The 24,662-nt window shown below is 46.2% G+C and overlaps 2 protein-coding genes across 7 annotated transcripts in view; both read right to left on the reverse strand.

Moving 5' to 3' along the window:
* Positions 1-381: 381 nt before the first annotated feature.
* Positions 382-11,616, reverse strand: TARS2 (threonyl-tRNA synthetase 2, mitochondrial). 2 transcript variants are annotated; one of them, XM_081225164.1, is made up of 18 exons: positions 11,474-11,614; positions 10,951-11,147; positions 10,516-10,639; positions 9,714-9,838; positions 8,827-8,944; positions 8,644-8,708; positions 8,312-8,390; positions 6,980-7,126; positions 6,691-6,789; positions 6,171-6,388; positions 5,530-5,692; positions 5,175-5,312; positions 4,915-4,992; positions 2,921-3,021; positions 2,607-2,708; positions 2,359-2,431; positions 1,733-1,847; positions 382-755 (listed from the first exon to the last, which is right to left on the reverse strand). In XM_081225164.1, exons 1-18 carry the CDS (start codon positions 11,537-11,539, stop codon positions 607-609), a joined length of 2,157 nt encoding a protein of 718 aa, XP_081081290.1. In that variant the 5' UTR covers positions 11,540-11,614; the 3' UTR covers positions 382-606. The 2 variants fall into 2 exon arrangements, 1 of the variants encoding a protein (XP_081081290.1); XR_014015127.1 differs by lacking the exons at positions 382-755; positions 1,733-1,847 and having other exon boundaries at positions 2,355-2,431; positions 2,607-2,704; positions 11,474-11,616.
* A 1,091-nt stretch (positions 11,617-12,707) lies between these two features.
* RPRD2 (regulation of nuclear pre-mRNA domain containing 2) overlaps positions 12,708-24,662 on the reverse strand; it is a 94,236-nt gene continuing 82,281 nt past the window's right edge. For 2 of the 5 annotated variants that reach the window (XM_081256987.1, XM_081256986.1), the window contains 2 exons: positions 21,794-22,975; positions 21,480-21,653 (listed from right to left, as the gene is read on the reverse strand). In XM_081256987.1, the coding sequence (XP_081113113.1) occupies positions 21,565-21,653; positions 21,794-22,975 (1,271 nt within the window). In that variant the 3' untranslated portion in view covers positions 21,480-21,564. Of the gene's footprint in view, positions 12,862-18,058; positions 22,976-24,662 lie in introns of those variants that run through there. The other 3 variants (XM_081256985.1, XM_081256984.1, XM_081256988.1) reach the window with 2 other exon arrangements.

A 24,662-nucleotide genomic window follows, 5' to 3' on the forward strand; every position in this document is an offset into this window, starting at 1 on the left:
TGCTCCTCCTCGGGCAGACACTCCTCCCACACACCCTATAGGCTCCTGACAGGATTGAGAAGAATGGTGAACCCAACCCCAAGAGAAACTGATTCTGAGAATCCTGGAGCAAGAGAGGTCTGAGACTTTATTTTGTGCCTCAATTTCTCCATTTGGCCTTCTTTGGAGAATGGATCTGACAACCTGCTGAATTGGGGCTGGGGAAACAGGGCACTGAGGAGTTTAGACAGGGGAACAGGACAGCTATCCCAGGGAGCTCCCCGACCACTGAGAGCCATGGGCTGCCCCTTTTCAATTACCCCAACCCCCCAGGACAAAAGAGTGGGAGACAGAGTCAAACTCCCTTTTATGTCCCCATCAGGAGTCAGAGATGAAGACACATTCCCAGTAGCTTCAAGTTTATTATTTTTAGTTTCACTCTCCTCACATCCAAACAGCTACAGCTTCCCCCAGACCAAATCTCTTTTCATGAGAGCAGATTCATGCCTCCACACAAGTTCTGAGGGGTCTGGGGGACTTCAGACTCTTGTCAGTTAGGTTGGGCCCCTCCGTGTTAAGGGGGCCTGATAGCTCCTACAGGTCTTTGCCACATCTATACACAAAAGCTTAGAAAATTTCTTCAGCATTTGGGACCCTGGTGTTCTGTAGCTCCAGTAGCCGCTGTACAGCCTCGGCCAAGTCCTGTTCCCCAAGTCGACGATTATCTCGAGTCCGAATGTTCACTGTTCTCTTACTCTGCTCTTTCTGGCCAACCACTGCAGAAAGAGGGGAGGTTTGCGAATCTCAGGGAAAATTTATCCAGAGGATATCTCCTTTTGCTATGCAGAATTTAAGAGACCGAAATCTTTAGGAAGAGCAGAGCTCAGACATGGTTCCGGGAAAGGATATATTTAGCTATCTCTTGCTCTCCAGTTCCCTGGTCATCCTGAGGAGATAAAGAAATATTCCAGACATTCTCCTACATGCCTTATCACTTCCACTCAGGATCCCAGGAGTCAGAGATAGTAGGGTCAGCCAAAGAAAGACAAACAGATCAAGAAGCAGATCCAGAGAGAGAGAGAGAAAGAAGGAAAGAGAGACAGAGAGACACAGAGAGACAGAGAGAGAGAGAGAGTGAGTGTGAGTGTGTGAATGTGTGTGTGTGTACATTAGAGAAAGGGGAGGGTGGCAGGGTGGATGACACACGTGCAAGTCCAAGGGATCATGGGCAGCTTGATCCAAGGCTGGCAGGATGAGTGGATGTGTAAAACTAGAGAACCAGGTAATCTGGCTGAGACGTTCCTACTCCTTGCCTTCAAGACAGAGCTCTGAACCTTGGAAAATGAAAAAAAGGAGCAAGGTAGGCCTAGACTACTTTTCTTAAGGCCTTTCTCCTCATCCCTTAGGGCTGACTCTATCTAGGTGTAGAATAAGCAAAGCTAACTTATTAATGCCTTATTATCCCTTCCTGTTCCTTTCTGATGCTCCCTTGGCTAATTACTAACAGACACCAAGAGCTAGGGCGGGGGTCAGAAGAAAACTGTTCTGAGGGTCAGAGGTGCTGGTCAGGGGGTGAAGGAGCCTAGGGCCCAAATGGCTCAGGAGTTCTGAATCCTGGCTCCTGCCCAGCTCAGGTAATGAGCTGCAATTTACCCAAATACGCGGATGACCAAACGTCGTAGACAGGGAAGAACAACATACAGGCCGAGTGGAAGAGCGCAAGGCTCTGAGGGCTGTGCTGACCCGGTCTTACCGAACTGAAAATTGTAGTGGGCAAGCTGAGCCCGGCGGATCCTCCGGCCGAGGGTCAGTCCACAGTCAGCGTCCAGGTCGCCAACCAGTCCTGCAGCTCGCAGGCTCCGCTGTGCCTGGGGTAGAGGATCATTGACAGGAACCTGATTTAACGGAAGGCTGAGGAGCTAGAACAGTCTGATGCCAGTTCTCCTCAAGCTCCCCCATCTGCCCCTCCTTCCTCTGCCTCAAGGCTCTCCAGTTCTCAGGGACAAACCCTCCTCACTCTATACATTGAGGCCTCTCCCCAGCCCCCCAGCCTCCTTGTCGGCCTCCTCCTGGAGCCAGGCCTCCCTGGACTCTGCCTGTTTCTAGACACCACTCTACCCAACCAGCTGCTCGACTCTAGTACTGTCCATAGCCTTACTTCTCTCTAGAAAGGAAAAATAAAACAAACATTTCTCCAAGCCCCCTTTTGTGCCAAGTGCTCAGTTGTCAGCATTCAACATTTATTAATTTGAGTGCAGTCTTGTGATTCCAAGTGCCGTGCCCCTTTCACTACCCCATGTGGCCTCTGCTACCCATTGCTCGTCCCCAGCCTCCCTATTAGTCTTGCTTCGGCCCCCATCCTCACCCCCAACTCCTCACCTCCCTGGCATATCCCTCTTGCTCAGTCCCCACAGGTATAACCACCACCTGGAATGGTGACAGCCATAGTGGCCTGATTGAGAGAACAGAGGAAGGCAAATTATTTATCCTGGCTCAGACCCCAAGTGTGGCTGCAGGGAGCAGATTCTAGAAGGAAACAGAAGCTGGAGTCTGAAGGGAGCCAGGATGTGGAGCATGCACTACCTGGCTTGAGGGCCAGAACAGGAATCGGGGGTCGGAGGTCTCACCATTTTCCCCCGCAGCTTTCCGCCAGCACTCCCAACATCCTTTCCACAGAACCTAGCACTGCTCGATGAATGAGGACTGGACGCTCCAGGGCCCCCGCCTGCCTTGGGGGGAAAGGGGAGGGGGGTTGGGTGGAATGGAAAAGTGTCACACAATGTGCACCCAAGATCACCTTCCAGTTTCCAAGAATCTTCAGCCCTGGCAAGGGAGGGTGTGGAGGATGTGGTTTAGTTTTTAGGGTCAAAGGCTGAAAGGGAAGTTGTTCTCCACCTATTCCATGGGCCAAGGGAAAAGGGGACAGGACAAGGTTCTGTACCCCTTGTACTGGAGGTCAAATCTCAGGGGCAGTTGGAAGTCAAGCTGGATTGTCCCACACTGATGGGGCCGACCCAGGGCATCGTGGAGGTGCACGTCAATCTGGAGGAGACAGAAGGGAGGACATGAGAGAAACCAGAACCAGTATCCTCCATTGTGCATGTCACCCCCTTCTGCCTAGCCACATCCCAGGCTGTGTGGAGAGACGTGTCACCCAGCTGCATCGTGCTGTCCGTCACTCGCTGCAGACTCTGGCGGTGGCTCTTTCCACTTAATAGTGGTGTATTATTAGGGAGCATCAACATTCACATGAATGGCCCATCCTCACCCTGGCCTCTCAATTCCTTGAGTTCTTCATCTTAGAGACCTTCACCCGCGCCCACACTATGGCTACATTCTTCATGCTGTCATTGCCCAGAATGGCTGTACCTCTGAAACAGTCCATCAGACACCTGCTCTGATTACTATCTCTTGTCCTTCCAGCTCTGACAATTATTCCTATTAATGGCTCTTCAATCTCTCGGCTCCTTAACTCCTCATTTTTCTTCCCGTTCACAGGCCTCTCAGCCTCTCCCACCCCTGTTTCTTTCCCCATGAAGATGTAACCACTCTCCCTGGTTCCCTGGTTTCACTGTTCTTCTGTCACATCCACATGACAAAACCCCACCCTGGTGGCACCCTAGCCTCCCACCTCCTTGGCCCTGGAACAGAAGTGCCCAGTGCTGCCCAACAAGCCACACCACACAGACGCAAAAACAGCGATGGATTGCAAGTCGCTGTTGTGAACCTCAATTGAACCCTTGCTGCTGCCTGCAATCCTCTGGCTGCCCTAATCAGCTCTGCATCCTGTTCTCCTCAAGGATTTTCAAGCTTTCTCCTCTCTTCCCGTCTTCAACCCCTGCACTGACAACTCTCCTATTCCCCACTCCTATCTCAGCAAATGGTCCTGCCTCCCATCTCATGGAGAATTCTGATAGTTGGTATCATGAGATGGGAAAATGTCTCAACTTCTGTCACCACACCTGTAAATATCCTGGCACCTACCCCCAAGCCTTTCCTTCTACCCCCTAAACAACAGCACAGGTGGTTCTTTCTGTGGAGGGCTCTGGATCCCACTCCTCAAGACTCCCCAGAAACTTTCCTCTACTGAAACCCCTTCTACAACTTCAACTTCTCCCTGACCCAAACAGGCTCCCTCCCATCACAGCACTTAAACATTCTCAAGTCTCTCCCTTCATCAACATCTCTTTGGATCTGCCAGCTACTCTCCTTTGCATTTATAAGAGCCAATGTTCTGGGAAGCGTTAGGTTCATTCATTCACTTCTAACTCCATGTCGTCCCCACTTTACTGAAAAATGGACCCTCAAAACCTAACAGCTTGGGCTTCCCTGGTGGCGCAGTGGTTGAGAGTCCGCCTGCCGATGCAGGGGACACAGGTTCGTGCCCTGGTCCAGGAAGATCCCACATGCCGCGGAGCGGCTAGGCCCGTGAGCCATGGCCGCTGAGCCTGCGCGCCCGGAGGCGTGCAAAACTCAAAAAAAAAAAAAAAAAAAAAAAAAAAACCTAACAGCCTTTTCACTAAATCCAGGAGACACTTTACAGTCCTTTTTCCCCGACTTCTTACACCTCTTCCAACTTGCCATGTGAGTTTTTACTCTTCGCCCCAGCCTCTGCCTACAACGTTCCCTCCTGAAGCACCTTTTTACTTGGCCAACGATTACTTTTCAGATCGGAGAGAGATTCCTATGGGAAGCCTTTCCTGACCCTCCTGAGTAACGTGCCCCCTTAGTACCTACACAGCACTGATCCCACGGTGCTGAAACACCCTATTTACCTCCCAGAGCCCTCACCAGACCTAAGTTCCATAAGAGCAGGAGATGTACTGCTCTTCTTTATATCTTACACAAATTTAAAAACATTCCTTTGTATTAAACAGTTAATAAACTAAACAAAAAAAGGAATAAATAAGACTCTAACCACGGTCCCCAGCTTACCTTAGGCCCATAGAAGGCACCATCTCCAGGGTTGAGGTCCCAGGGTTCTCCAAATTCTTCTAGGGCCTGTTGAAGGACCTTTAGAGGAAAGGATACAAGAGAGGAATATGTCATCTTAAACTTTATGAGCAACAGATCCCTCTAGTCCCCAACAGTGACCCTCTCAGCATATGCCTCTACCAGGGACCCTGATTCCCATCTCCCCTCTCCTTCCATCAGAGACTGGTTTATCTGCCTCTGCTTCCCTACCACCTGCTCACCTGCTCAGCCTGGTCCCAAAGGCAAGGCTCTCCCAGGAAGCCAGATGGCCGGGTAGACAGTGCCAGGCGGAAGGAGAACCCAAGGACAGTGTAGACAGAGCGGAGGAAATCAAGACAGCCTCGGATCTCTGCTTCCAGCTGGGGGAATAAGGGCAGGTGAGCTGCGTGCTAGCTAGAGCTCTGGGGTGGTGGTAGTTTGGGGAAAAGAGGGCAAAAACATAAAGGAAAGGTTGCGATAGAATGTAGCTAAATTATCATATATAAAGAGGGCAACTGAGGGTCAGGAACGTTGGCAGTTCACAAGGAGAATGAAAGGCGGCTTAGAAATGCTTTGGTGGAGCTGGGGAAGAGCCACCTGATCGGGTGCACAGAAGATGTGAGCATCATCTTGCTGGAAGCACCGCAGCCGGGTCAGTCCCCCCAGACTGCCAGAGGCCTCGGCCCGGTGCAAGGCCCCGAAGTCAGCCAGTCGCAGGGGCAGCTCTCGCCAGGATCTGGGCCGGTGGGCGAACATCAGGCTGAGGTTGGGGTGGGGAGGAGTCAGGGCCACAGGGAAAACTAGCCCCTGAAGACTGCTCCTCCGCCCAGGCTGCTTGCTTCCCTTCTCTGCACCATCAGCTAACACGCTCTCCAGCCTCGGCATGCCTGAGTCCTGTCAATCCCACTCATCACAATCTGGGCCCTGTCTGGTTCAAAAGTGAATCTCAGTAACAACAATAATAGACATCACTTACTGTGCCCCTGTTCCGTGATAGGCACTGAACTGAAAGAAGAACCTTAGACAGCAACTCCAAACCCTTGATATTACACATGAGGAGACTGAGGCTTAGGGAGGTGCAATGATTTTTCCAAATTCACATAGGGAGCTAGAGGGCAGATTCAAGACTCAAATCAGGTGTTCCAATACGATTGCAAGTTTTCTACAACTTAGTACTTACTAACCAGCTGCCTAGCCCTAGCCCTGGGAGGACCCAGGTCTCCCGGATCCCAGCTCACCAGTGCGCAGGACAGTTCATGGGCTTGAGGGCGAGCGTGCCTGTGGGATGGCTGGTAGAGTGGGCACTCTGGGAGCCGGCATGGCTGTCAGAGCCTGGGGGCTGCAGGGCAAACATGTCTTCCCGGTAATGCTCCCAGTGCCCTGACAGTTCCCAGAGTTTCGTAGAAAACAGCGTGGGGGTTTTCACTTCTGAGAAACCACGGCGGGTGTACTCGGCCTAGAGAGGAGGGTACAGACATGGAAGGCCAGAGTGACTGGGGGGAGAGGAAGCAGGATGGCGGCTGTGTGATTCTTCTGGGCCCTCAGGTCATGCTGAACACAGCTACAACCTAGTACGCACCATCCTCCCTCGCTATGCTCCACACTGTAGACCACACATTTCTAGGCCCTTGCTAAAAGTCACTAGCACTTTACGATATTTATGTTTACACTTCTAATCCCCCTCTTTTAACATCTGGCTTCTTCTAGGCCCTCAGTCCCTCCCCAGTCTTCCCTCCCCTGAACATGGGTCCTCCTTACCCTGATAAAAGCCATGAGTACATTATACACCCTTGTCCCTCGAGGCAGGAAGAAGCAACTCCCGGGGCTCAGTTCATGGAAGAAGAAGAGCTCCTGTTCCTGGAGTCGGGAACGGCAACGGTCACTTCAACGGGGAAGCAGGGGCTTGGGAACCCAGAAGAGATAACTGACCAAGCTGCTCAGTCTGCGGGATTCTGAATCTGCTCTCAACTTCACAGTCAGGTTCCTTCATCTCTCTCCAACCCTTATCATCACCCCCACCCTGCCCCCATTTTCCCAGGCTCTGTACCTTCCCAATGCGCCGGTGGTCCCGTAACTCTGCTTCCTCCCTCCACTCTTCCCAGGCCCTCAGCTCCTCTGCAGTGGGGAAGGAAATTCCTGACACTCTCTGCAGTGTCTCTGGGGTGCTGGAAAACCTCCATAAGGATGATGAGTTCTGTGGGAGGACAAAGGGAGTCAAAGGGAAGATGAGGACAACCTCTCTTTCAATCCTCATATGATACTCTGAGCATAAGCATCACAGGTATGACACTTGACAACGATCCCATCTCATCTCTCTCTCTACTTTTCCCACCATCACCACCAGGATGGCCCCTGCCATCCTCCAGACACCCCCTGCCATGTATACCACCCCGGAGGTGCCTGAGCCTTGATTTCTACATATGTCCTGCTGAATTCTAACCTTACCCTGCCACCTCTTTTTGTCCCCATTCTCACTACCACTGCCCTACCAGCACCCGTGTACTTTGTTCCTTTCCCTTCTAATCAATGACTGCTCAGGGAAGTAACCCTAAGTTCTGGTCAAATATTAGTCTATCCATCCCCTTATCAACCTCCCATACAGCTGCTAGAAAACTCAGTCTCCCACACTAGGTCCTGTTCCTGGATCCATGCAATTCAAATGCCTCTGCTTGTTCTTTCCTTGAACAAGTGTATGGTACTAATAAGAAACAGCCTGCATTTTATAGCACTTTTAACTTTTCCTCAAACGCTTTCTCTTGCGTTAGTTGGTTTTGTCTCTATGATGTGGATTTACTGGTAGGACAGGAATCAACAGCTTCATTTTATAGATGGGAAAAACGGGTAAGGAGATTTACCCAAGGCCGTATACTTCATCAGTGGCAGAGACAGGACTAAGAGCAGATGCCTAGGTTTTCAGTCCAGGGCTTTTTGCTCTGCACATCTGCCTCTCCCCTCTCTCCCTGCTCCTATTCCGACTAATAGCTCACCTTGCCCAGGAGCAATATTTTCAGAAAGGGCAGGCCTTTGACTTAAGAGTATTCTCTCTGTGCCTGTCAAATGGTGTTCCACACTGGCTCTCTCCACAGGAGCCTCCCCTACATGACCATGTCCAGCCTGTTCATGCCCTCCCTCGCCATCTCCCTTAGTGCTAATGTCTGACTATGGACTCGGAATTGGCTTCTGGGCCCTGGCAGGGTGTCCAGTATCTGTTATCAGATGGGGATTTCTAAAAGGCAGGGACAGAGTTTCTTTCTATTTCTGGATTCCCCCCATAGCTATCAGAGCAGAAAAGGGGCTGACAGAGAGGGTCACCTTCCCATTCCCCAGCTCACTCCAGTGAAAACAGTAATCTCAACCTAACCCAGCCCTCACAACTGACCGTTAGCAGCTTCAGGCCTCCAATCTGTCCAGTATGCCGAAGGTGGGGGCCTCTGCACAGATCAACCAACATACCACACCTGGGAGAAAGAAGGGGCCAGTTAGTGATTTCCAGATTCTTGAGCTTCTAGGATTCTCCCTCTAGGGTGTTTATCTGACAGAAAGAGACATAAAGAACTATTCCACAGAGAAAGCAATGGGAGATAAAAATCAATTCCCATTTCTTTTTTGGGAGCAACAGATTACCTCTATCTTCTTTCCCTTATCCCATTTCTGGCCTTCTTTAGTGCATCCCCACCTCTCCCTGTTTCCCTCAGTCTTGACAGCTCTCACCCATATACTGTTGCCGTTGGACCTGTCACTTTCTCCTTGATCAGGTGAAGCTTAAAGGGGTTATCCTGGAAGAAGGGAAGAGTGAAGACAAGTCTTTATTCCCACGAAGAAGTCCTGAGAGAGAGCCACTCCTTCCCTCACGTCTCTAGATTATCCTCCTAAACTTGTGTGTCTCCGCCCCACCTTGAAGAGCTGCCGAAGCTGATCCTGGGAAGCCTCTAGTCTCCGGAAGGGTTGAGCAGCAGCTGCAAGTTCCTGACAAATCCGTTCCAAAACAGGCAGCTCTGAGCCCTTGATTGTCCTGGAAAGATGAGGGTTGGTTGGCTTCCATCCTCTAAGGAGCATCACTTGGGTGTTGGCCAGGGGATGAAATCCTGCCTTCCAAAAACATCTAAGATTATTGGCAAAGACAAACAGACTAGGGGAAAACAAATAGGAAATCAGGTACAAAGTTTACAGCTGGAGCAAAAGCTCTCTGTACGAAATTAAATGTTGTGTGCAGGCAATCTGGATAAAGAAAACTAGAGCAACAGTAATGAGGGATGAAGTAAAAGTTGAAGAATTCATAAAAGCTAGAGAAGGTGAGTTTCAAGCAGATTTAGAAAAGGAAGGACATGAACTAGTGGAGAAAGTGGTACCTATGTCACAGTTGAGGCATGGAGGGACCTGCCCCTAGCTTTCTTTCTCCTCCAAACTGAACATGCCTGAGGCCCCAGAAAAAGGCCTCAGGAAAGAGGTACAAACTTTCAGTTATAAGGTGAATAAGGTCTGAGAGACTAATGTATAGCATGGTGACTATAGTCGATAAATTCTGTACTGCATAAGTGAAATTTGCTAAGAGCAGATCTTAAGCATTCTCACACACACACAAAAAGCATGTGCTAATTAACTCGACTGTGGGAATCCTTTCACAATGTATACATGCATCAAATCACCATGTGTACACTTTATATTACAATTTCATGTGTCAAATATAGCTCAAAAAAACAGAAAAATAAAGTAAAATATGGTGAAATCTTTGAAAAAGAAACCACCCCAGAATCATTCTCTTCCTTCCTTGCACTACTCACCGTTCCTTTCCAAGGAAGAAATCATGGTAAAAGCCACATCCTGTGCTTGGACCTTGACAGAGGACAGCACCTAGAAGTTGTTCAGCTGCTGCCCCCAGGACACGGGTACTGGAGTGCCAGAATACCTGGGTTCACAAGAACGGAGGTCATGAGTTCATAACCTTCTCCTTTAGCCCCTAGCTCTCAGATCCTCTCCTCAGAGAAGCTGGCATGAAACCAGTATGAATAACTATCACAAAATGGGGAACCTGACTTTGGGGTGACCACCAAATAGTAAAAAGTAAAACGAAAACAAAAACAACTGAATAGAAAAGAAAGAAGGCCACTAGAAGCAATGCACAGAAGACAGTAAGCCTCACTCCTCAGTGCTTCCGGTTCTAGAGCATAGTAGGAGGCTAGTCAGTTTTCATGCCATCCAAGCTGACATGAAAAAGTGGAGAGGAGGCCAGGCGATGTGCTCGGTTGTGCAAGCCACATTAAAATTAAAAATATGCTACAGATGACTTATAATGCATGTCTCAAGAGTTGGAGGGCTAACGTGGCATATTATCCTCTATTTTCAACTTTATATCTCTCCCTTTCACTAGCACAATGATCACTGCTTAACAGACCCAGGCTAAGTAAAAACTTTCACCCTAAGTTTCCAGCTTAGCCAGGAATAATCAAGACAAGCAATCTGCGGTAGGCCTCCCTCCCAACTGCAAATGGAGAAACTGAGGCAAAAGAAATAAATGCTAGAAGTGCCCACTTAAACATCTCTTAGTTTAGTAGCCACTCTATCCCTGATAAGGAAGAAACTTACTGCTTTCCCCTCTGCAGAATCGAATGTCAGAAATCTGAGGTCAGAATCTGTCTCTAAGGGCCGCTCCAGATCATAAGGTTCTCCATTCACTTGAGCAGCCACTGCAGTATCTGCCAGTTTAGAACTTTAGCAGTGGGGGATGGGGAAAAAGAGAAAAACAAGGTTACCATCCAACGGGGTAGAGAGGGACTAGTCTCTTAGCAACTCCAAACTTGAAAGGGGAAATGTGTTACCAGAGCAACAGAACCTATCGTTTTCCCCGATGCATAACAGAGGAAGGGCAGAAACTATGAAACTAATGCAGATAAAAAGGAATCAGCAGGAAAAGCTGTCTTGATGAGACTGGAATAAACATACAGAGCTCTTTCCCTGGTCAAATCGAGAAAGTACAGAGATAGAAGGATTATCCTGGTAGGTACAGAATGGGCCTGATACCTGATCTGCTGGGCTAGTTGGTAAGGGGTTGTGTTCCATGCCACAGCATCCACTTTCTGGCCTCCAGGAAGTGATATCTTGATAGTCCGGTGTTCCTTCTGTGTCATGCTTGCTAACCTCTTTACCTGAGCAGTCCATAGCTCCTCAAAAAGGCCAAGCCGCTCTACCAACCAGTGTGGAGGGGTCGGCACAGCTGCCTGGAGAGAAAGATGTTAGGAGGTAACACATGTCCCACCATTCCTTCTTGGGATTGGGGACAGTGGGAAATTAGAACATTTAAGTGGCCGTGGTCCTAATCCCTAGTCTTTAAAAGGACTGGGTGATAACGGGTCCTAGGCTGGGAGCCCTAGGCCCCCCAGGCTGCTGACCCTAGGAAAAAGATGGCGCATCTAAGGGTTAGAGTAGCCGGGTCTGGAGACGCAGGGCAGGAGTAGAGGGGGTCAGGCTGGGTTGAGAGCCTACACTTTGGGATTCCGCTGGGGTGGGTCCAATATGGTTCGGAATCTTTGGGTACCTCACGCACCATGTGCAGCCCGCAGGCTTGTAACCCTGGGATCTGAAGCCGCCGCCACCTCTGATACAGCCCCATTTTCCTTCAGACCCGTCCTACATCCTCAAATAAATGATCGCCGCTTCTCCATCGCCAGATTCCTCATTGGCTTCCGGCCCAACAATGTCCATGCCTATTGGTTATTACAGCTGCCACTCCAGTCTGGGACCACCTCCAGGAACTCCGAAGAGGTACACCCCACACAGCACGAGCAGCGATGCGGGTGGTTCCGGCTGACCGGAAGACCTAAACTGTTACACATATGGGCAGACCTGCAGTTTCAGACCAAAGTAGCAATAAGATATCCTGAGGCTTTGAGGGCAGGGGCAGGAAAATTCTCCAGAGTGCGAATGGGAGAAAAACAGATTAGAAAGGGTAGTCATTTTCTTTTAACCATTAAGTTTTCTTTTACGTAGTCTCCACTGGCAGGTAGGAAACAGGTAAAAGCATAGACTTTGGGACAGGACAGACCTAGTGTAAATCCTGGATCGCTATGTAATTTTGGATAAATTAATTTCTGATAAGCTTCAATTTTCTTATCTATAAAATGGGAATAATAATAGTTATCATTCTGAATTGTTGAGGTTAATGTTATGTAAATCGTCTAATATACAATAATGGGCAACAATAGCTACAAGCTATGAGAACAAATGAATATAACCGCTTTGGGGCTAGAGTGAAAAATCTGCAGAGGGCACTCCTTGGAGTCCCTTCATACTCATCGTGCTTAAATAGGGGCCTTAGAAACCTCTTAATCTTACAGATGAAGAATTTAAGGTCAGAGAAGGTAAGTGGTTTAAGGCCAAACAGTAAGCACTGACGCTGGATTCTGAATCCACATCTTGTATTCTTCTACCACACCAGACTTTCTCTGGTAATAGAGTTTACTCCAATGCAATTCCCTCTTCACTTCAGAAAGAAGTGCCTGACCCTAGAATCTTAGCTCTCTGCTTCCTACACAAGACCTTTGCCTCTCATTCCCATCCTAGCTCTCAACTTCCTTTATCCCTTCTCTTCCCTCTCCCTGCTATATCCAGAACACAGTACTAGGTATATTTGATTTGTTTTACACAATAACAGTTGAAACACAACCAGATATGTAGTAAAGTATGAGGGGAAATGAATTTAGGTACAGCTGTGAGGTTCTCAGTAATTCCCATTAGTCCCCTCACCTGGGGGTGGGGCTGGTTGGAGTTGGTTCTCAAGTTTCCAATGGTGATGTTATCAAGGATTGTGGAGGAAAAGCTGTCAGAGAAAGATGTTTAATCTAAGTTTCCAGAGGTTCTGAGAGAGGCAGCAGTTGATCTGAGTCACAGGCACCACCCTGGATCTTGGCTCCATCTTCTGGTATGTTACACACCCTGAAATACAAAAAGAAATAAACAAGACTGTGGAAGAGGAAGATTACTTGTGTGTGTGTGTGTGTGTGTGTGGTTGGGAGAAGGTAGGGAATTCAGAAAGTGTGACAACAGGCAGAACTTTCCCCATGGCTCTGCACCAAAAGGGACAGGGGAGTGTTACATTGCAGGCAACAAATTGGTAGCTGCTCAATAAATAATTATTGACTTAAGAATGCACCAATCACTGTACTGACTCGAAAGTCCAAAGTATTCATATACTGATACACACCTTCTTCAATCATTCTACTTTGTAAGGATAGTAGAGGGATGGTGGAATAAGTAGATTACACTGTTATGGTAGCTCCAGCACTCATCCCTCAAACATTTACTGACTGCTTACTGTATGCAATGCACCGAGCTGAGTGCTCAGGAGGTGCCAATCAATCAACTACTATATCATCACCTGTTTTGCAGTAGAGGAAGGAAGGAATGTCAAGTTATTCCATTCCGCCGTGTGTGGCCAGCAAACCAGCAAGCAGGCAAAAGCAAGCTAGCTAAGGCCAACGCATTAAGCACTGGTTCTTCACAGTGATTTTGATCTATGACCATCATGTTTGGTAGCACAGCTCCTTTTTTTCTCTCCAGGGTACACTTCTAGGAGCCTTTGGGGCCTAAGAGGTCTTTAATGTAGGGTGGAGAGAAAGGTCCAATAAAAAGCCAAGAAAAGAGGCAAAGAGGCATCTTATCAAATATCCTCTACCACACTAAGGTTAAGGAAAACGAAGAGTTTAGGAAATAATGGCAGAAGATTTCACAGAAGTCTAGGGAAAAGGGAATCCTCAGTAAAGGGTATACTAGACCCTTAATTTTGGGAAATTCTCAGCTTTACTCCACTTTTAGAATAAACATCCTGTTAGCTAAAGCTTTGGTTGAGGAGGTATTGTTTTTATAACGTTAAACTATTTCTAAGAATTCTCTCCATTGAAGGTAAAGTACATTTCCCACTTATCAGGATCCACACATTACCTCCAAATCTTAGCTTTTAGAAGCAAAATTTCCCTGCACCAGAGAAATTTTAAAAGATATTGGAGGTAAAAGAGAGAAATGTAAGAAGGTAAAATACATAAAGAAAGGTTTACATCATTGCCACCAAATGCTTTTGAGGCCCAAAGAACTAGCCAAGTGGTTAAGCCTACAGTAGGTACTGTGGGGAGTTTAGGTTAAAAAAAAATTTTTTTTCCCTTAGTAATGAAGAACTAGGACGCAGCCAAACTTTAACTTTGCTTTAAGGATGCTACAAAGAGAAAGTCCAGCCAAGTTTGCTGAATAAATCAAGAGGGGGAAGCTTCCTACCCAGAGCATGGGGATAAATTGAACTTTGAAGACAAAACCTTTGGCTCACCTAAAAGTCTCTACTAACATTTCCCTTTCCCAAGACATTTCTTGAGTCTGAGAAAAAAGGAAACAGCCACCTCCACTCTGACTTTTAAATGACCCTGGTTGGTCAGGTCAAGACAACGGAAAAATATGAAGTCTCCCAAACACAGGAGTCTGTGCCAACTTAAGTTTGATGCTGAAGTAAAAAAAAAAAAAAAAAAAACAAAAGCAGAGAGCAAAGTACTCTGAAAGAAGGCCCTAGCTACATCTACGGAAGACTACATACAACTATGGCCCACTACCCAAAAAACCAAGATTTCAAATTAATACTTCATTAATCTCTACTGCCTTTGACAATGATTGGCTACCTAGAAAATGGGATCTTAAGTATTGCCTCATGTGGGTGCAAAGGATTCCTAGCCAGGGGAGGAGAAAACAGAAGGAACTGGATGCTGCCCATCTTCTTTCTACCCATTCCAACTGAAATACTCCAAGAAAAATGTAGGAAGTTTCAAGTCTTATCTCCTTCCCACAAATTATGTGGCAAAGGACTTAATTCTCAAAAAGAAGGGGATCCAGTGGGGAAGGGAAAGGAGGTAATGTGGTTGGAACATCTAATTTGCTAGGAACCCCAACAGATCCAGGGTGTACTGGTTTAGCCAACACCCTTTTAAGTCAAACACAAACAACTGCAGCCTGTATTTGTTCTGTTGGCACTGCTCACTAGCCGCTCCACCCATATCTGTGTTCTCAACGTTTGACTCTTGCCACAGTGATAACAAAAGGACAGGAAAAAAATAAAATAGAACCGTAAGGTAACTGTAATATCAGTTTCTAGATAGCTCTCAGCCTTCTTATCCCCTTCCCCTGAAACTTGTAACTAAGCATTAAAGGTTTCTTCTGTCCTCCCCCAGCAGTTCGTCAGAAATTGATATTTTACATTGCACTTGCTCCTTTCCTTTAAGGCATTATGTGCTTCTTCCTACTTCTACGTGGGGGAAGAACAGGATGTTTACTTAGGAGCCATCTCACTTATGGGTATCCCTCTTGCAGCTTTGTCTGTGCAGACTCAATGAGTTATTACTCAGCAATTGTGAACAGCAGCTGACCGGATTTGTCCAGTTACTCATAAACAAGTATGAAAAACGCCTCAATACCCTAAAACCCATTCAGATAGTGTTTGTGTTATTCTGTCTATATACATGAGGGGGTAACTCATTCCTTCTATACCATATTGGCTTAAATAGAACAATTTTGGGGAAGTTATGTATTTTCAACATGCCCAGAAAGGCCGATGAGGAATTCTAAAAGCTGTTGCTTCTTTGGGGTGGAGACAGGAATCAGGTGGGCAAGTCAAGGTCCCAACTGGGGACCAGGAAGTAAGGGTGAGCCAGATTCCAGAAGCAGCTAGCATAGTGGTACACCCTACCTGCTGGGTGTGTTCCTAGGCTGCTGCTATTTCTGAAGTGTCTGGTGACACATCTGTATCTTCACGTATTCAAGGCTGCTATTTAGAGCATTCTACCCTGCCAGTGACCCAGCCTGGTCTAGACGCAGCAAGTCTCTTTACCCCTTAAGCCAACACTCCACAATTATTAAGCCTCACTGGGTTATGAAAAAGGGATGGGGCAAGATAGAGGGGTTGAGCGTAGCTTCTGTATGACAGACTGTCAATATGCAAGAAGGGTAGATGTGGGCAAAGCATTGGCCAGAAGGATCCCTATCACCACTACCCCAATTTTGTTTGCTTTAAAAATGCTTCTTCGCTCACAACTGTACGACTTTTTGAAGACGTAACACAAGTTATCATCCATACAGTATACCCACTTCATTACCAACCATTCCCTGAACATCTTGATCTCACCCCACCCATCATCCCTTTCAAAATTGAATTTCATAAAGGATCAAAGAGAAAACCACAAGGCCATAAAGATCTCAAGAAGCTCAGACTGCCTTCAGTGACACTGAGTGCAGAAGTCAAAGGGGACGACAGCTGGACAAGATCAGTGCGAGAGGGGAAAAGTCAACCACACAACAAAGGAAACCATACTTTATTGAACAGGAAACAAAAACAATTTTGGGGGCAAAGAGATTAAAAAAAAAAACAGAGGAATGCCTGGAAGAGAGGGAAGGGCAAGTGGTCACAAGGAAGGGATGAGATGGGTGGTCTGTGGCATCTGTGTTTGCCTTAGAACCGTGCAGGCACATACACCAGCCCCTTTACCCTCCATGCACTCTTAGACCAAAAGCCAATACAATTGTATCTTCAGAGATATATCCAGGCTTTTCTTCCTGCATTCTGTAGCTGGTTTCACCTTCAGCCCTGGACAGTCATGTAGGGTCTTTGCTGGAGAAAATTTAGGTCTTTCCAACCATAGGCCTGTTCCACAAAGCAGCAGTTTCAACTCCTGGAGAAGTTCCCTCCTATTTGCACTCACCAGAGAAGCCAGGGGCCCTTGGTCAAAGCCCCAGATCTCAAAGAAAAATGTCAAACCTTTAGAACTAGTTATTTTATTAAATGATATTAATACACATTTCAAAAGGATTTCATTGTTGTTGCCTCTAAAGCATGTACTTGTTTTGCTTTCCACACTGAACACGTGAGAATACCAATCCAACATATCTAATTTTAATCTTAACAGGCAACCCAGCCCATTCGAAAAAAGGGGGGAAGGGGAGGAGGGGAAGAAAAAAGGGGAAAAAGCAGTAATTTACAGCGGCTTCAAAACAATAACAGCTGAAGCTTAATTCTGCATGAACCAGTAACTTCAGGATTGATAGTGAATATTTTGCAATTAGAAGTTTAGCATATTCACATTATCTAGATAGGTTTGCTGTACCATATATATATCACAAACATTGTATTCCTGGGATCGGAAAGGATAAAAGGCCTATTCTCTTATCATTTTACCCTCCCTGGAAACAAACCAAATTCTATTTATTCTCAACTTTTGGGAGGGCAGAGGGGAGCAGGGAGACAGGTTTCATCTAAGCTGACTGAAGAGTAAACTCTTACAAAATACTCAAGGACTCAATTTCTGATACTGTATCACTGGGTTTTAAGTGGTACCAGTGTATTCATGACCCCCACCCACTGATTCTCTGTCTGTGATTTTACAGTGAGCACCAAGGACGTTAGTAACAACCTCACATATTCTGCTTGCATATGAATCATGTCCTTGCCAAGATACACTATGCTATGCTTTCTTTAAAAAAATCTTGTTTATTTTTTAAACTCAGGTTGAAATACAAAAGTCAGAGCATGGGCACGGAGTTTTAAATCACAGACAAAGAAAGAATAAAACCCCTTTGTTTCATGTTATGAATACCAGAATTGTCTTTTTTGTTTCACTATATCACATATATACATTGTTGTCTTCATTTACTGCTGTAGACAGATTTCCTTAAAGTTAACAACAGCTGACAAGTCACATACAAATCCTCACTTCCATCTTGAAACAAATGCACTGAGGATTTTGTGGCTTAAAAAAAAAAACACTCCACAAAAAAACCAACCCTTAAAAGTCCATCTTTTAAACTGTACAAGGTCCTTCTTTCATGGATTAGCTATCATGCTTTTGAGGACAACAGTCCTGCCCCAACATTCAGGAAGCCACTGTCCTGACAACCCCGCATTTTCTGATAAAATCAAATGGTCAGAGAGCCTTTTCAAGTAAACACTACTTTTAGCTTAAACAAGAGCAGCAAAAAGAATTCACATTCTTTTATCCTAGAATAAAAAAAATCCCACTTTTCTGCAAAGGAAAAAAAAACCTATCTCAGTTTCAAGTCAGAGAGAATTCTCCCTTTCCCTCCCCCCACCCCCACCCTCACACTCTCTTATACTTTTCTCTAAACAAATGTCTTAGGACTCAATATAACTGTACTGTTTCTTTGCTTTGCTACACTATATACCCCACCCCACTTACAAGGTCATGGTATCATGCATTTTTGCGGGGGGAGAGCTACAGGGCAGAGAGGCTTGAGAAAGTCAAAGAAAGAAAGAACAGTTGGCTTAAAACCAGAAACGCATTAGGAAGATGAATGACTTGCAGGATCCTAACCCAAGAAAACATGGTGAGCCCAAATAAATAATATGGAATAAATTACACAAAAACTCCCAAACTATGATGCACACCTGGTTTAAGCTGCTCTTTATCTGAAAAGCAAGTTTATTCTGAGACAAATAATCACCTTCTGTCACTACACTGCCCACTCTCTCCCATCTTTAATATTTCGCTGGAGGAATCCAAAGCAATCCCCATACTTCCTACAGTTACTCCTATACTAACTTGGAAGAAAATATGAAACTTGCTAGAATTTCCTTTTCTTTTACTCATCTGGCTGGAGATGACCAGTGTGTACCTGGGGGTAAGACACTAAATAAAAAATAGTAGTAAAGCAACATTTGCCCTTCAGTGTCCCTAGATGTAAAGATATAAACACTCAGAATGCAGTGATTGTCTTTTTCCCAGTACTAGTTGTAGAAATACAAATAAGAAGCCTTTCAGTTCAGGGACAAGAAAAGCACTTTCTCGTGGAAAATGACTAAGGGCAGAAACATCATTTTCTATTGAGGGTGGGAGGTGAGGTTAAGGACTGAGCCTTGAAATGTGACAGGCTGCTATCTGTAGAGTGGGGTAAATTTGAATTTATCGGGTCCTCCTGTTTCTCTGTAAAGATACATATAATAATATCCACTTGTCACTAAGACAGATCTAAAGAGGTATAATATAAAGAAAGATGCTACTGAACTTCCTCCTTCGAAATACCAAGAAGAGGGGTGAATACAGGACTAGGTCAAGGGGAAAAGAAAGATAAAGACAAATATTTCCCTTTCCCTTGTAGTTAACTTTTGCTGAAAACTACCAACAAATGTCACTTACGTTAGGGAGGCACCATGGTAAAAATGTCTACTTCTTATTAAAAAATACAGGGATAATATTTGATAACATTTCAGTTACACCTTCATATCAATTGTCAACTGTAGTGACTTTCTTTCTGGCTAAAGCAGAAATGAAAACTGAGGGAGGAAAAAGTCAAGAAAGAAAAGCAGGAAGCAAGAGCTTGGTGCAAGATGTGTGAAACTACCTCAGCAACGTTTCCTTATTTATGACAGATGGGCAGGTCACAACACGCCATTTAACAGTTCCTTTCTCTAGCTCTCTATATTGTAGCTACTCCTTATTTTAACCTTTAAATTATATCCAGCCCCCTTTCTTTCACTCCAAGTATAAAGAGGAAAATTTACTAGGATAAAATGAGGTCCGTATCTCCTCAAAGTTACTGCCCGATAGTACTTTAGAAGAGGAAAAAAAGAAGAAAAAAAAAAAGAAGCTCTAGATTTCAGGAGAGAGGTAAAGAACTGCAACATGCCTTTAAAAACAAAACAAAGCAGAAGAAAACAACTTGACAGGCCCAAGTTCTCCCAGGTTTCTCCCCTGCAACATCTCCTGGCTGTCAGCAGGCCACAGAGCATACAGGGAAGAGAGCCACCCTGGTTACAGCAGTAACGGAGCTGGAGAGAGAAGGGGACAGGAATCCTTCCACTGACTACTTTTGACATGCCAAGCCCAAAATAACATCCCAACATTGCACATGTTATTATCTGTACTGATGGAAGTTTTATTTCAAATGTGATAATACTCTTCCATAGATGGGGTAAGGTAAGAGCTGTTTTCCTCCCCACCCCTCAAACCCCCAGCCAAATGAAGTGGCTTTGGTTGTGTTTCTTTGCCCCCCACCCCCTTAAAATACAAACAAGTTGGAGAAGGTGGGTGTAAGTGCAGTGGGAGGCAGGACTGGATGGAATAGTGAAATGTGAGCATATGCACATGGGACTTTTTAATCTGGAAGGGAGGTCCTCTGTCATAATAAAAAAAAAAGAAAAAATAAATCAAAGGAGGGAAAACAAACAAAAACAATAATAAACCAAACCCCTACTTCCAATTCTCTCTAGACTGTTCAAAATGCCTTTCCCTTAGTTTCCATCAGTACCTGGGAGGGAAGAATGGGCGTTTTGGTGCAAAGAACGGAGGGCCCCTAGCGAAAGGTGGCCTGGGTCTCTTTAAACTGTGAAAAGGGTCTCTGCTGAGAAAAGGTTCCCTAGGCCGGAAGTCTGGCCGGGGACTCCGCAAGATCACACCACTCCGGTTGATGGCGTCTCTGTGTGGGGGACCCAAGGGGGGGCCGCTGCTGCTGCTGCTGCCTCCCCCGCCTCCTCCTCCACGGGCTGGGCCCAAGTGCTCCAGAGAGAGGGAGGGTAGGCTCAGGCTCTCGCGTACACGGCTAAGGCCAGGGCCGTTGAGGTCCCGTTGGGTGGGGCCCCCATGGTCCCTGGGTCCTGGGAGCACCCCAAAATGATCAGCCAGGGTCCCTTGAAGGAGGGAACTATGGTCCTTGGGAAATACTGCCACAGCCCCCGCCACTCCGTGCTCTGCCAGTGGTGGGGTCGGGAAGGGTACAACCCCAGAGTGGTCAACAGGAGGTGGAGGAGGAGGAGTGGAAAAAGGGACGCCACTCCCGCCACTGCTGCTATGTTCCCCAGGGGGCGGAGGAGGGGGCGGGGTGGGGAAAGGAACTCCGCTGTGCTCTCCAGGAGGAGGTGGGGCAGCATGGGCCAGGGCTGCCTCCTTTGTGAAGGGGTTCGAAAGATCCACAGAGGGTAGATGAGTGGGTGCATCTCGAGAGAAGATACCACCATGATCCTTAGGAGGGGCAGGTGGGGCAGATGATGGCCCCACTGGCTCTCTCTGGAAGGGTGTCCCATGTTCCAATGGGGACGGGGGGAGATGATGCTCAAATGTTGAGTTGAAACTGTTGGAACGAAAGCTGCCGACACTTTCCTGAAATTGGGGTGCTCGTTCTTTGTATGGTGCCGTTTTAAAGCCAGTGAGGCCTCCGCTGCCCCCACCCCCAAGGGATGCCAACTCAGAGGCACTTGAGGGGCCATTGTCAAAAGAGCTGCCTGAGGTGCTCAGATCAAACCAACCCACCCTTGAAGCCTCACGCCCATGTCCTCTATTTCCCTTCCCAGGAACTCGGATGGACTCTACAGTCTGTATTGGCTCCCCTGACATCCTCCTATTGGATGCATTATGATAACCCAAGGTCTCTATAGGGGCCCCCTTTTCTTCCGTACTGTCAGGCAAGTCTAAGCAGGAGGAGGAGACTCGGGTCTCTATGCGGTAGTGCTCTTCTTGCTGCTGCTGCTCAGTGGCTGTCAAGCTGGGCTGGGAGAGGTTTGAGAGACTGACACCATCACTTGAAGTGCCCTTGCTGGGGGCCTGGCCAAAATGTTTATCATCTGAGGGCTTTCGTGAGGCATTTTTAAGCATATTCTTAAACTCAATCGTCGATGTGGTGGAAATGGTGGAGGCCAGGACTTTCTCCACGCCTGATGTGGGTGGGTGGCCCGTGGGAGCAGCAAGGGTATTCTGCGGAGAGAAAAGGGAACGATGTGGAACTGGGTGAGGAGAGTCTGGGTACTGCTTCTGTGGCAAAGTGAGATGCCCAGTGGTAGACTGAGACAAGCTATTGTGGTTGGAGTCAGGGGTGAAAAATGAATCATTCTTACTCGGTGATGGTGACCGGTCAGACCCAGGTTCATTCCCTCTTATGCTGAAGGCACCAAAAAGCCCAGGGGAAGACGAGAGACGGTCACAGTTCTCACTAGAGTCCAGGAGGGCCCTTACAGATGGAGGGAAGGCAGGCTTTACCCCAAATTCTTGGCCCCTGTGGCTATAACTGGACAAGATGGGCTGGTACTCGGTGGTATCAGAAAGCTTGCTTGATTTCAGGATAGATTTGGCTGGTTTCTTCTCTAGGTTCATCATGGCAGAGGGTGGAGGCCCTGAATACTCAAAATCTCTGTAATCTTCATCTTCCTGGAAAGAAGTATCTGGATAGAATTTCTCCTGGGAAGAGTCCATCAGGGAAGATGGTCTCTCCATTCCATCAGAAGGCTGCTTATAGGGTGATTCACTGCCCAGGCCAAAGGGTCGATATGTAGATACAGAATTGGAGAGCTCTCGGGCGTAGCTTTCCTCTCTCCCAGGGGGTGGTGATCTTGTACTGCTGGGTGTTGAGGAACCAGGGCTAATGATCTTAGAAAGCAGGGACATCGTATCTACACTGCTGGATGTGGGCTTGTCCATCATCTCATCCTGGGTGGGTGTCCCACTCCGTTCATCCCGCACAGGGGTTCCATCAGTGTTGTCGACTGATGTGCTAGTAGGGCCGCGCTGGAAGTCTGAGGGGTGGCTTTCTGCTGGGGCACTGGATCCCAAGCTGCTCAGGATCGGGATGTTTAAGTTTAAGCCACTGAAACCAGGATTACCTTTTAAGAAGTTGTGGATCTTCATTTCCAGGCTTGGGGAGGTGGACTCTGACTCCAGCTTTGGCTTGGAGATCTCTGAAGATTGGCACATGGCAACTTCAGTAGGTGGGGCAGCAGGGCTAGTATTGTGGGTACCTGCAAACCCCAGAGTGTTGGATGGTAGCTTGAAAGTAGAGCTTGGGAGCCCTGGGCTTTGCCCAATTGAGGCCTTGCTGGCTGAGGTTGAAGAGACTTCAGAAGTTGATGAATTAGGGGAATAGCTGAAGCTTTTCGGAATAAAGGATTGGGTATTGGAGGGCAGATTCCTTCCTTTTATGCTAGAGACTGTGGTGTTGGCAGGGGAAGCCGAAGTGCTCTGGGATGCAGCTTCGCTGGACGGAACTGGGTTCCCAGTAACACTCTGAAGTAAAGATGACAGGCCTGTAGAAACAAAGATTAGAGGAGTTAAAAAGAACTCCCTACCTTCCAATGAAAACAATGTAGGCTAATTGGATATTCTCATTCATTCCAGTGGGAACTAGATAGACATTAAAATATGAGATCAAAGGGAATCCAGACCAAATAAGTAATGGCTAAATGTCATAGAAAACACTGGACCTATTTATCAATATAAGAAGAGCAAATTACTGAAATGTTTCTAGTACTCATGAAACAAGTCCAACATGGCAAAATAAAAGGCAACAGGATGGGGGAGATTTTAGTGTCAGAATCATTCACAGTTTAAACAGGACAAAGCAGGAAAAGAAAGGGTGCAAAATTACTTTTAAAATAACATTTTAGGCCAGTATTTCTTAACGTTTGGTCTGTGGAACTGTTCCTCTAAACGCAAATAGATATTCTGCCCTATCCTTCCTTTCCAACCTCCACAACTGTCTCTAACAAGTTAACCTACACTGTTATTCTCAGGAGAGAGATAGCAATATGCAAATTGCAGGAATTCATTTGAACTGGGACGCTTTTTTCAAGGAGCATCTCTTGCCACATTGGTGGAAACAAAGCTTTGGTTGTAAAAATTTTAGTTGTAAAATGCAGGAATAGTAAATATACAAACATACACCACAAAGCTTATACAGCTAGGCCATTGGGGCACTGATTCTTTCACAAGAAAACATACAATCCCCTTCTTATAGCTTGGAAAATTCAAGGATTATTCAGGCTGACACTGATGAGATTCAACCCCACTCACTGACAGACAAACTTTCTCAGAAGCACTGAGAAAGAATTCTTTGGGGCAAAGAAGACTGAAGTTCACCAAAGCAAACTGCTCTTGCAGAAAAATGCTTGGAAAAATACTTGATAAAGAGATAACAGAAGGTCCTTTAAATTCAATCACATTTTGGAAAATTTCCTCAATTTCTGATCACAAATGAAAAGTTTATGTATACTTCACCTGAATTTACAGCTTTCAGTCATACACTAAAACTGTTCCTTCATAATGATGTGAAAGAAAATAATATTTCATATGATACTTCAATTAATGTTTCTTCAAAATTTCAATTTTTATCCTTATTTGCTAAGAGATTTAAGGTCTTTAGAATTTTAAGGTTGCTCCATCCTTGTGACATTTTCAAATGCCATCAACTTCTAAATAATGATGCATGGCTTTTATTATCCAGTGTTTGATAATATCCAAATAATTGAAATATTGTTTATTTCAGTTATTATCCTCCTGAAAAAAAAAATCCATGTTTCATTTCCAAAAAGGTCCATGGCTATATAATTTTCCCCTTCCTAACAGTCTGATTTAATTCTTAGTAGTAACTGCTCTTACCAAAACCAGAAGTCTTCAAGCACTAGAAAGTGAGATATGATAATATCATGATTTAAAAAAGATATTTCAATATTATCTTTCAGCTGTTGTGAAATAAGTTCTTCAGAAGACCATCTTCTTAACAAAGATACTACTCAGATTTCTGGTAATAGCTGAAATAATCTCTTACTCCTAAATATTACTTTTCTTCAATCTTAAACCATAGTCTATGGCCTCTGCCTACTGAAGTCATTCTTTTTTTAAATTTTATTTTATTTTGTGTGTGTGTGGTACGTGGGCCTCTCCCGTTGCGGAGCACAGGCTCCGGACGCACAGGCTCAGCGGCCATGGCTCACG

This window comes from Mesoplodon bidens (assembly GCF_964165515.1).
Source record: "Mesoplodon bidens genome assembly, chromosome: 2".
In the NCBI taxonomy this organism is placed as follows: Eukaryota; Metazoa; Chordata; class Mammalia; order Artiodactyla; family Ziphiidae; genus Mesoplodon; species Mesoplodon bidens.

What these genes read in the sequence shown, in the direction of transcription:
- TARS2 (XM_081225164.1), bottom strand. Translation starts at nt 11,539, where the DNA reads ATGGGGCTGTATCAGAGGTGGCGGCGGCTTCAGATCCCAGGGTTACAA. An exon ending in AGCTTCGGCAGCTCTTCAAG is followed by an intron (nt 8,709 to 8,826) that starts GTGGGGCGGAGA and finishes CCCTTCTTCCAG; the next exon opens with GATAACCCCTTTAAGCTTCA. An exon ending in TCTTCTGTGCACCCGATCAG is followed by an intron (nt 5,313 to 5,529) that starts GTGGCTCTTCCC and finishes TTATTCCCCCAG; the next exon opens with CTGGAAGCAGAGATCCGAGG.